The sequence below is a fragment of the Periplaneta americana genome, chromosome 11 (genome assembly GCF_040183065.1).
Source record: "Periplaneta americana isolate PAMFEO1 chromosome 11, P.americana_PAMFEO1_priV1, whole genome shotgun sequence".
Taxonomy (NCBI): domain Eukaryota; kingdom Metazoa; phylum Arthropoda; class Insecta; order Blattodea; family Blattidae; genus Periplaneta; species Periplaneta americana.
This window is the reverse complement of record NC_091127.1, coordinates 132,665,585-132,678,218: the sequence shown is the minus strand read 5'-3', so window position 1 is coordinate 132,678,218 and position 12,634 is coordinate 132,665,585. Positions and strand designations below refer to the sequence as shown.

The window sequence follows — 12,634 nt, the reverse complement described above, 5'->3', positions numbered from 1 at the left end:
TGCACTATGGTGCCACCACAGTTTAGTATACAGTCACGAAGGTTGAGGTGATGAGTGTGCTAGGAACAATAGACTGTGCCGCTACTATTTCGCATTGTCTGTGATGAGGCGATAGTAGCGTTCCTAGTGGCTAGTAACTATCTATGGATGCATATTCCCTACATATTGAGCTTCGTGACTATATTGTGATGGTGTAGTCTCTTATCAGCGGGTAACAGACGTTAACCCAGGGGTGCGCTGTGCTGATGACCGCTGGTGTAATGATTAGATTAAATTTTGGACCATAAACCAAATTACATCCTGTAGGCCTACTGCAATAGGCAGTCTGTGAGAAAAGAAATTTATCTTAACATTTTTACGCAACACGTCACGCAATTTATTGCATTCTGTGGTCTTGACATGTGGAGGCTATGACACTTGATCACGTGGCTGTTAGTACTTCCAGTTCCGGGAATGCCTGACAACAAGTCAAAGATGGCGGAGAACTGTCCGAGTAAAAATGATATGCAACTAGTTTTTAAAAGATTGCGGTCATTAACAACAAATAAGGTATGTAATATTATTAAATCGAGTCTGTGTTACGTGTCTATTTACGCGAACTAGAAGTAAGTGTTTCTAGTTGTGTATTACGTTTTGAACGAAACATACATGTGAAAGGGATAAATGTGTTTACAATGTTAAGGAAATTAAAAACAGATATATTATTTAAGCATTTTACAACATTTGATAGGTGTTCGGTTACTGTGTGTAGCAGTTAGCTAATGCGTGAAACTAATTGAGCACTCTCTTCTATGTTACAACAAACTTATTAATACTAGCCTCTTTAATAATTTAAAGAAGTTTCAAGGAATGCTATATTTTAAAATACGCTGCCCATATGTTCTGAAGGTACGTATATCAGTAATATATTTATTTTTCAGGTGTGCTTTGATTGTAATGCCAAGAATCCTACATGGGCCAGTGTTACATATGGTGTATTCATATGTATTGACTGTTCAGCAGTCCATAGAAGTTTGGGTGTCCATGTTACCTTTGTCCGTTCAACCCAGTTGGATACAAATTGGACGTGGCTTCAATTGCGACAAATGCAGCTTGGCGGTAATGCAAATGCGGTTAGTAAAATGAATTGAAAGCTTTGGAATAAGATTTTAGTGAAGTTGTTTACCTGTCGAAATAACTTACTATATGTAGCAGCATAAAATGAAATGAATTCATTGATATAATATTTAGGTATGCTGTATGATGCATTAATTGATTATTTATGATTTATTGGCATATTTGTATTCACACTTTCATGCATATGGTCTAGTGATTACTATATTTTCCTTGACCCAGTTATCTTGAGTGAAAATCTAGCTGAGGTTGATGCTCAAGGGAATTACTATTTTGGGAAAAGAAATTGAATGAGGATGTAAACTGTTGGCCTAATTTAGCAGAAATACTCTCTTTGTTCACAAATAAAGTTGAATAAGTGAAGGGTTCTGTGTCAGGCCTGCCATTACTCCATTCTCAACTCTTGGTAACATGCAGTATCAGAATTGCAGAGAGTTCTGTTGTAGAGAAGAGTGAAACATTCCATTTTAAAATTTCGCTACTTCACAACTATGTAATGATACTAACTTATATACATATGAGGGGATCAGAAGCAAAGGGGTACAAGTGACATTCTAAGAGCATAAGTTGAGTGCATCTAGGGAAAGATAAAACATTTAAAATTTTAGTGGCAAAGAAATACATCTTTTAACTATATTATACACGAAAATTGAAATAAAAATTTTTACGGAATTTACGAAATCTTAAGTACTTTCAACCATATTTTCTCACAAGTAACTTAAATGCAGTTCTGACCCCCTCATATACGAAGTTCGCAAAGTTAAAATGGCTGTAACTTTAGTTAAGACTAGAGTGGTCGAAAAAAGCCACTCAATTGTTATGTACTTAGAATTGAAAATGGCCTAACTTTGCATACACATTTCAATGTTTGTTTTTGCATGCAACCCATTTTATACCTTGAATGTGTTCTGAAGTTAATTGACTTCTCTGCATTAGCTGACATTCTTCCGGCAACACAACTGCACAACTACTGATGCCCAGCAGAAATATGCATCCCGTGCTGCACAGTTATACAGAGAGAAACTGCACCAAATGGCAATTCAAGCCATGAGATTGCATGGTACTAAGGTAAGTCTTGAAGGAGAGGGAAAAATAATTTCAATTTTTTAAACCTATACTAGGCCTAATTCTATTATTTCTGTAATTTTTGTCGTAATATCTGGTTCAAAGATTTGGTGACCATCTCTTGTTGCTTAAATTGAAATATATTAGTATTACTACATTCATGCGTCATTGTGTATGTATATTTCTGACTTTTTATGTATCCAGATAAGTTTTCTCATTGTACAAAACATGAAGATAATATTGTGGTGATGCTTCAGGAAGTTATTCTGGATTGTGATCCGATTGTCCATCTACAGCCTTTCCCCAGAACAATGTATATGACTGTATTTGCTTATGTATTATGCACATTTTTATGTTAAAATTATCACTAGAATTTAATTTCTAGCTTGTGTGGTGGGGTGTAAAATGACAATTTGCCAGAAATTGACCATACCGGTTTTCTTTGTTATATTTTACCTTAACTAAGCGGTAGTATGGGCCATGTGTTCCCAGAAATATTTCTCTTAGAGAAACAATATTTAGACCGCTTTAATCTTGTTGACTGTAGTAATTGTTGCTGGTGCAACAATAACGAAGAAGATTTGGAACATATTCTCTTAAACTGCCCTGTCACAAACATCCATAGAACTAATCTAAAATCTGAAATCCCTGTAACCTTGGACAATTCTCTCCAATATATACTGAATACACCTCATCTTTGGAATGTGGCTGCTGAAATATCGTCCCTCCTCTAGCAAACTAGCGAAAGTGAAAATAAGCGCCCCTGCACTTAAGGTCTATATTGTACTAAGTACTAAGTACAATATAGACCTTAAGTGCAGGGGCGCTTATTTTCACTTTCGCTAGTTTGCCAGAGGAGGGACGATATACAACCAGCATCGTGCTTTCTACCCATCATTTGTAAGAAGAGGAAATTCATAGTGAAACACGTGTTGTCAGCAAATAGTTGGATACACTACGAAGATAGATGCAATATTTAGTATACTTTTGCCATAAGATAGACTTAACTACAATCAAACCATTGTCTCTAGTATCAAACATACTTTTCTGAAGGGTAGTGATTATTTAAGCTTTTGTAGAAAATATAAATAAAAAACATAAAAGAAATATTAATGACTGAATTATTCATCAAGAATTACCTAATAAACATAAAGGGATTAAAAAAATTAAATACATTAAAAATTTTAACATTGCAACATAACATGATTGAGCATTTTCTTTACTTCATTGTAATGTCCATCCATTTTTTTGTCCCATACAATGCCACACAAAGCATTTCACTAGTCTCTTTCTTAATTGTTTTTTCAGAGTTCTGCAGAAGATGCTACGTTTTCTATTAAAAGCTTCCTTTGCCATTTGCTATCCTTCTTTAGATTTAATTACAGAAGCTCATGTTACTAATTACAGTACCCCACGAAGTATTTGAAGCTGCCCACTTGTTGTACTGCCTCATTTCGAATTCGTATGTTTGTCTTCTTTATTTTTCTTCTGATAATTGCAGTCTTCATCTTGCTTGCTTTATCTTTGTCTCATATTGCTTACAGCTGACATTTAATTTCAGTAGCATATCCCTTAGTATCATCTCCTCTTCTGCTAACAACACCTATCATCAGAAAATCTGATGCACTTTATTTCACTTCCTCCTACTATCATCTGACCCATGTTCTGAAAAAAGCTTTTCATTAAATAAAGAGCATAATATAAATTTAATCTCTTATTACTAAAATGCAATAAGTCATAATTTCATAACATGCAAGTTTTCAGAGAAAAATATATTATCAAATTTATGAATTGATATTATAAATTGGAAAATGAACTGATTATAATCTTCATTTCATATAAGACTCCTCGTTAACAAACAATGCAAAATCCTTCTGTGTCCGGATCACTGATTGGTTAAAGTTTGTGCCAGAAAATGAGGCATGCATTGATATGTGTGGAACGATAAATGATGTGACATAACAGATAATTATTTTAAAATAACTTATCATAAAGCATGCGGGATTTTTATAAGGATTTACTTACATTATGAGATGTTCAGTTCAGGTAAAAAGATTGCTTTTAAAGGGTTTGCTCTTACAATATTTAAGCCCAGAATTATCAGCAACAGGCTCAGCCATTTTAGTCTACACTATTACTGTACATACTGTATATTATAGGATGTTGACAACAGACAAATTAACACAACATAGCAGTATAAGAAAGTGGTTTACCAATCAGTGTTCCCATCACTATGTTTGGGTTAGCATTTTGAGTGTGATATAGCCATAGATAAAAACAACCATCTTGCTATGTTATCACGCCTCTTTGCCAATGGTCTGTGCTTGACCTTATCTACAAATAATATTCATTCAGCTGTTCTCAGTTTTGCAACTGCTTCGTATACCATATTTTCTTCTTGTGTTTAAAACATAGCAAATTTCCCTTTAAGACTTTGAAAATTTATGTGAAGGTTGTGCTTTCAGATAGGAAACTAATTAATGTTGTGTTGTAGGCACCATAAAGGGTTCTTTGTCCTCAGCCAGTAGGAAGGGCTTCGGAAACGTGCATTTGTTGACATGCAGAGTCATCTTGTATGGAATGAAGATTAACAGGTTGTGCTTTCAGACCGGAAACTAATTGTCGTGTTGTAGGTGACATAAAGGGTCCTTTGTCCTGCAGCCAGTAGGAAGTGCTTTGGAAACGTGCATTTGTTGACATGCAGAGCCATCTTGTATGGAATGAAGATTAACAGGTTGTGCTTTCAGACAGGAAACTAATTGTCGTGTTGTAGGCGGCATAAAGGGTTCTTTATCCTGCAGCCAGTAGGAGGAGGTTTGAAAACGTGCATTTGTTGACATGCAGAGTCATCTTGTATGGAATGAAGATTAACAGGTTGTGCTTTCAGACAGGAGACTAATTGTCATGTTGTAGGCGGCATAAAGGGTCTTTTGTCCTGCAGCCAGTAGGAAGGGCTTTGGAAACGTGCATTTGTTGACATGCAGAGTCATCTTGTATGGAATGAAGATTAACAGGTTGTGCTTTCAGACAGGAAACTAATTGTCGTGTTGTAGGCGACATAAAGGGTTCTTTTTCCTGCAGCCAGTAGGAAGGGCTTTGGAAACGTGCATTTGTTGACATGCAGAGTCATTTTGTATGGAATGAACATTACCAGGTTGTGTTTTCAGACAGGAAACTAATTAATGTCGTGTTGTAGGCACCATAAAGGGTTCTTTGTCCTGCAGCCAGTAGGAGGGGCTTTGGAAACGTGCATTTGTTGACATGCAGAGTCATCTTGTATGGAATGAAGATTAACAGGTTGTGCTTTCAGACAGGAGACTAATTGTCATGTTGTAGGCGACATAAAGGGTCTTTTGTCCTGCAGCCAGTAGGAAGGGCTTTGGAAACGTGCATTTGTTGACATGCAGAGTCATCTTGTATGGAATGAAGATTAACAGGTTGTGCTTTCAGACAGGAAACTAATTGTCGTGTTGTAGGCGACATAAAGGGTTCTTTATCCTGGAGCCAGTAGGAATGGCTTTGGAAACGTGCATTTGTTGACATGCAGAGTCATCTTGTATGGAATGAACATTACCAGGTTGTGTTTTCAGACAGGAAACTAATTAATGTCGTGTTGTAGGCGGCATAAAGGGTTCTTTGTCCTGCAGCCAGTAGGAAGAGCTTCAGAAACGTGCATTTGTTGACATGCAGTCATCTTTTATGGAATGAAGATTAGATTATCGTGTTTCGTTTATGAGGCCAACATCCAGGATAAGCAAATATGATTTTGTTCATCTTTAGTCAGCAGTCCAAAGACTGATTGGAACCTCATTAAGTGACACCAATAAGACGTCACTCATGAGGCATAAGTCAGGAGATGAGTAGGGTGGTCAGTTCCATTCCCCCTCCATTCCATACATCGCTTTCTAGTAACATAATTCACTAATCAGACTCGAGATGTATGCAACAACTGTTCTTTGTCTGGCACATATCGTCAAGTGAAATATACAGCCTGATAATAGATGTATCAGCCAGAACCTCAGTCAGAGGTAACTGTAATTACAAAATGTGATAAAATCTTCTTTTGTACTGACATGGACTTAGCTGTTTTTACGGTGGACAGAAAGGCAGAAATCATACCAAAACTACTTCATCAATAAAAAGCTAAAAACGTGTATTCCTTTCAAGTCTCGAAATCATTTTCCTGCAGCATCAGAATATTTACTCTTATGCTTCGTATAACGAGAAAATAAAATAATAATTAAAATAATAATCTAATTAGAACATTTATTCATTGCTCAAAATCTTTTGGATGAGTTTATCAGTATTATGGCAAGAATTAATTTTTAGGAATTCTATGATTGAGGGATGGATGCAACATTCTTTTGATTGATTTAAGATCAATCTTTGCATTATTTAGAGTTAACTGACATCTTTAAGCTAAGAGACATGCTGTGTGTATGTTCCGACTGTATCTTATAACAAAACAGTTGAAAGTAACATCACTGTTGCATGCTTATTTTCTAAGAGAATGTCAATAGCTTCAGTTATGTAATAGGAACCCATTCGTAAAACATTCACTGTTGCATAACCAAATGTTAGTCTTCTGACTGAGATGATAAGTTTAACATTCATTTACTCTCCATTCTTTCCCCTCTATGACATATTAAGTTTTTCATCTTTTATCCTGTTCTAGTTGGTAGGTTGGTTGGTTTCTAATGCCAGGCTGTTATGTATTGGCTAATAGACTTACTGGAGTGCATATATTTGTTCATGCTTTACAGTAAAGTCTCAATTATCTGTCCCTCAGTTAATTGATCTACAGAATATCCTTTAACAAAAAAAGAATAGTGTGATTTTTAAATAGTGTGCAGTAGTTTCTTATACAGTGCCTATCTCAATCGCATAACTTTATGGATGCATAACTTTTGTTCGGTTTTCTGTCAAGGTTTCACCTCCTTCACACTATCCTAAAAATTTCGAATATTTCTTAGTAACCAAGGAGCTTAGCATGTACATAAAGAGGAAAATTAGTTGGAGGACAGTACAGATAATTGTAATTAACTTAAAGCATTTTAAATAGTGGCAAGTAGATGTAAATACATTAAATTTGATGATTAACCTTTATTATGTCCTTTCCATTAAATCAAATAATTAAGGTTGTACTTGTTAGCTTATTGTCAACAGAATTTTTTAGTATTTCCTGTTCTCATTGCCAGGGAATATTGATATGGAAAGACATGTGGTATAGCAAAATATGGAATTAGTTGAATGATTAATGATGTCACCAATAGGGTGCTTTTTTTTTTTTAATGAGAATACCCAAAGGGTAGCTTCTTATACTAGTAAAATAAAGTTGGGAGTCTTATTTTGTAAGGAAAATTTTGCAAGTGGTATTTGTATTGTCCAAATGTACTTTTATCTTTCAGGCTAGCTAACTTCAGTAATGTTCTGCCATATCTAATGTTTTAATGAAGTTAAAAGCTTATATTTTAATTCTCTGTATTTTATTGAATAACTAATAGTACATTATGCAACGAGCCTATAATGGTAGTAATTAAGAAGCAAGTATGTTTGTTTATGAAATGAGCACAAGAGAGTTTCATAATTTTCATACGAGCGTCTTAATTACCATTATAGGCAAGCGAGTTTCATAATTTTCATACGAGCGTCTTAATTACCATTATAGGCAAGTTTCATACGACTTTTTATGCTCGACCATATTTTTAACTTGAAATTATTCACAAGTTTTCATGTTATGGTTATGTAAGTCACGAACGGAACTGACCTGAATTGTGAGATGTGCGTAGACGCGAAAGTACTGATTTTTTCCGAGGCACGAATATCATTGACCTTGATATAACCTAGAGAACATTAGTCTTGATATAACCTGGAAATTGATTTAGAATTGAAAAACGAGATGACAAATTGAATTTATTTGAATATTATTTACAATTAACGCTAATTATTATAGTAACAGAACATAACCTTCTGCGACAGTATTGGATTTCCAGCCTCCGTGACATTTCCCTAGTTGTCTTTCGATTGCATATCCGAGAATAATTGAAAACCTGAACTTTAATGAATAGGTGTACTTTAATGACATGCATTAAAGGACTGCTACCAGGTGTATAATTACTACATTTCGACATGGTCGAGCATAAAATTGTATGCCACACGAGAGTAAACAGATTCCCATGCACTTCTGGAAATTACCGTAAAATGGGGTGAATAGGATCAGTGGGGGTGAATAGGATCAAAACTTTATTCTTGGTTATAAAGTTTGTTATAAACTGCAATTGAGCGGGAAGACAGTCATTGCTTACTAGAACAATAATAGTAACCAATGACTGTGATCCCGCTCAAGTACAGTTTATAACAAACTTTATAACCAAGAATAAAGTTTTGATCCTATTCACCCCCACTGATCCTATTCACCTCGTTTTACGGTACCACTTGTGCCTCTGACACTAAATATTCCACTCATAAATAAAATCCTCTTTACTCTACTCTCGTATAGCATAAATTACTATTATTATAGACCATGCAGCTCATTTGTTACAGTCTTTTTCAGCAAAAAAAAAAAAAAAAAAAAAAAAAAAAAAAAAAAAAAAAAAAAAAGGCAGAAAAGCAAGGGCATATGGAGACATTGGGAAAACCCTATAATTACATTTATCTGTTCATGATCTGGATAGGTTTGACAACCAACAAATTTGGGAAATCAGCTGAGGCTGACCTCACTTTATTATCACTTTTGACCAAAGGGCTTAAGCGTATGTTGCAGTTGGAAAATGTTTTTTTTAAGAGCTCCTATTCTCTACTAGGTTTTCATGCATTTAAGAATTATGAAAAAGGCTATGATAAGTCATCTAATGGCCTTTTGTATATGAATTGTGAAGCATAACTGACAGGTTTGGTTTAAAATGTCTTGCATCTTACGCCCTGAGTTTTTATATGCACTGCCCCAATTTTAATTTTTATGGCACCATTGTTGCATGTTTGCGTCGTCTGTATGAAAGATGCACAAAATTTAACATATCGTAGCTTCTGTTAACATTTCTAATTGTGTTATTTTGTAGTAGCTGTGTTGCAAGTGGAAATGGTATTGAAATTTAGGCAGTATTTTAAGTTGTTCTTCATAATGATTTGCAACTGAAAATGTGGTTGGGAATACTGTTAAGGAATATCGTATTGATATTTCAAAGTTTTATCTAAGATGTTGGAAGATCATAGTGTTGTAGTTTTTGGGTACTTAAACCGTATCATGCAGGAAACAGTGTCGATCATTTTGGAATTCCACATTTATTCCATATTTTTGGAAATATAGATAACTGAATTATGTTACGTATTATAAGTCATAATAAGAGTCAGGTATGTGCAGTAAACACATACAGGGTGAACCATAAGTTGTGTCATTAATTTTATTTTAGGGGTTTATTCTTTGAGATATTTCAAACAAAAAAGTTTAATACAGTTTTGCTCGTTTTTGCTTGCTTTTTGAGATAAAAAGTGTTTTATACGAAACATTTCATAATGTGAATAATTTCAAGGGAAAAATTGTTCCGGGGCCGGGTATCGATCCCGGGACCTCTGGTCTGGCAGAGCACTGGTACGTTAACCAGAGGTCCCGGGATCGATACCCGGCCCCGGAACAATTTTTCCCTTGAAATTATTCAAATCTGCTTTACAGGTAGCTTTACCTGAAAGATTAGATTTGCATTTCATAACGTGTTTTGGGAAAGCCATTGATTGAATTTCCAATATACTCAGTGAATTTAAGAGAGCACGGTATTATGATAATAAAATTGAAAGAATTTTTAGTTTTGTCCTTTAATTGTCCAGCAATTTGTAACATTTTGTGCTACAAAATAATTTTTCAGTGTTATATTTATTCGGATCAAATTTCTGCACATTTAAAGGACAATACTAAAATATTTCAGTCCTTTATTATCATAATACATTGCTCTCTTAATCTGACTAAGAATCCTAAGAGAATGGTTGGGCTGTCTCGTCCATCACCTAGTGAAAATTGTAGTATATGTGCTATATATTTAATTTATCTTTATTTTTTACTTCGAAACATGTAAGAGTTTCAAAATGTTAAAGACATTTCTCTTCACAATACGGTTTAAGTACTCAATCATTTGAAAGTTCTTAAATTTCGTAATATGTTAGTAATATCTTTTATAGTGTAAAATGAATTTATGTTGTGTTGCATCCAGCCCCTACTATATTGTAAGCATAGATTGTTCTGATCCACTTGAATGTTGTGTTTCTTTATCACAACAGCTTGAGTTGGGGTCACGACCTGAAGCTGCTATACTTTCCCCTTCTCAGAATGTGTCATCACCTTCTGTGGTGAGCATTTTTACCGCAAAGTTTCATAAGAGAACTGAATAATTTTGTTTTTGTTTGTTGAGAATGCTTTCTTTAATGTTGCATCTTGGCTGTGGACTGTTTGGTTGTGTTTGTGTTGTGTATTTTGATTTTCCCAGTTAACCTTAACCAGATCGATTCCATTCTTAAGAGTGAGATACAAATGGAATGCTATTACTACTTTGATTGCAGTAATGGGAAGCTAACTTTATATACTAATGTGAACTACTGGTATTCCAAGCTAATATCTGGTGCTTTAAGATAGAAAGAAAAATCATTTTGCCTCTTATTTGTATTGTCATGTTAATTGAAATTTGTAATTACACATGTATACTCAATGCTGAGAGAGAATGCTTGCTTTAAAATGTTGAATTATTTTTCTTGGATCACTTACTGTGATCTTAGATTTCAAAAACATATATTAATAAGATACAGTAAGAAGTAAAGTTATGGGTACTAATGTTACTACATGAAACAAACATACATTCATTCATTGTTCTGCCCAAGGGCAGATCTTTCACTGCAAACCCAGCTTTCTCCAACCTTCCCTATTTTCTGCCTTTTCCTTTCTCATATGATCCATATATCTTAATGTCGTCTATGATCTGATATCTTCTTCTACCCCGAACTCATACATACATACATACATACATACATACGTACACACTTGTGGAGTAACGGTTAGCGCATCTGGACACGAAACCAGGTGGCCCGGGTTCGATTCTCAGTTGGGACAAGTTACCTGGAATGTTGAGGTTTTTTCCGGGGTTTTCCCTCAACCCAATATGAGCAAATGCTGGGTAACTTTAGGTGTTGGACTCCGGACTCATTTCATCGGCATTATCATCTTCATCTCATTCAGACGCTAAATAACTTAAGATGTTGATAAAGTGTCGTAAAATAACGTACTAAAATAAAAAAAATATGTACACACAGACACAGACACTTTTTCCTATTTTCTGCCTTCCTCTTAGTCTTTGCATATGATCCATATATCTTAATGTCATATCATCTGATATCTTCTTCTGTCCTGAAGTCTTATCCCATTCACCATCCCTTACAGCGCATCCTTCAGTAGGCAGTTTCTTCTCAGCCAGTGACCCAGCCAATTCCTTTTCCTTTTCCTGATCAGTTTCAGCATTATTCTTTCTTCACCCACTCTTTTCGACACAGCTTCATTTCTTATTCTGTCTATCCATTTCACACGTTCCATTCTTCTTCATATACACATTTCAAATGCTTCTAGTCATTTCTCTTCACTTCGTCATAATGTCCATGTTTCTGCTTCTTACAATGCCACACTCCACACAAGGCACAAGAAACATAATATTATTAGGAATTTTGTTGTGAAGTGGAAGGATTCATAAGTAAAGGCCGGGATAAGCAGTTGCACATCAAAGGAAAGATTAGTCATGCTGTCTAAATAAAACTGTTACAAAAAAAATGCCTCTATATCACAAATGACCAAGTTGTAATCGCCAGTCACTAGGCGATCTATATAGACGAGAATATTTACATTAAAATATAAAAAATATTGAAATGAAGATACATATAACTAGATAATCTTGGACATTAGCACATTAGACATGATCCATTACGAAACAGTGGACATTAGCACATTAGACATGATCCATTACGAAACAGTTACAGTAAAGAAGTGTTGTTTGGAAAATATATCAAATTTTCCTTATCTGTGCTATTCTCAAAAATTCTAAACATTAAACATCAAGCTCATTCAGAGAGATTCATGACAGTAAACAAAATGGATTCCGGAAAGGCTGCTCATGCACAGACCCAACATTTTGCCTCAAATTATTAATAGAAAAGAGAAAAAAAATGTAATTTAAACACTTGTTTGTTATTCATTGATTATTAAAAAGCTTTTCATTGCATAGAAAGAGAACAATTACTTTGAATAATGAAAAAGAGATTTATCCCACATCACCTAATTAAAGCAGTAATGGAATAGAATTGTATTTATCAAGAGTTGGCAGCTGTTATTGCAGACGTGTGAATTTATTGCACCAAAATTCACATTTTCAATTAATGGTTTGTACTTTGCTTTGTTAGCATACATTGAAGTAGCTTTTTTATTCTGTGT

At 34.7% G+C, this 12,634-nt stretch overlaps 1 protein-coding gene across 2 annotated transcripts in view; it reads left to right on the top strand.

The window, feature by feature from the left end:
• Positions 1-256: 256 nt before the first annotated feature.
• Positions 257-12,634, top strand: part of ArfGAP3 (ADP-ribosylation factor GTPase activating protein 3) — a 50,139-nt gene continuing 37,761 nt past the window's right edge. The window contains exons 1-4 of one of the 2 annotated variants that reach the window (XM_069840040.1): positions 257-549; positions 921-1,112; positions 2,050-2,181; positions 10,447-10,515. In XM_069840040.1, coding sequence (XP_069696141.1) covers positions 454-549; positions 921-1,112; positions 2,050-2,181; positions 10,447-10,515 — 489 coding nt within the window. In that variant the 5' untranslated portion in view covers positions 257-453. The remainder of the gene's footprint in view (positions 550-920; positions 1,113-2,049; positions 2,182-10,446; positions 10,516-12,634) is intronic. The other variant, XM_069840041.1, reaches the window with a different exon arrangement.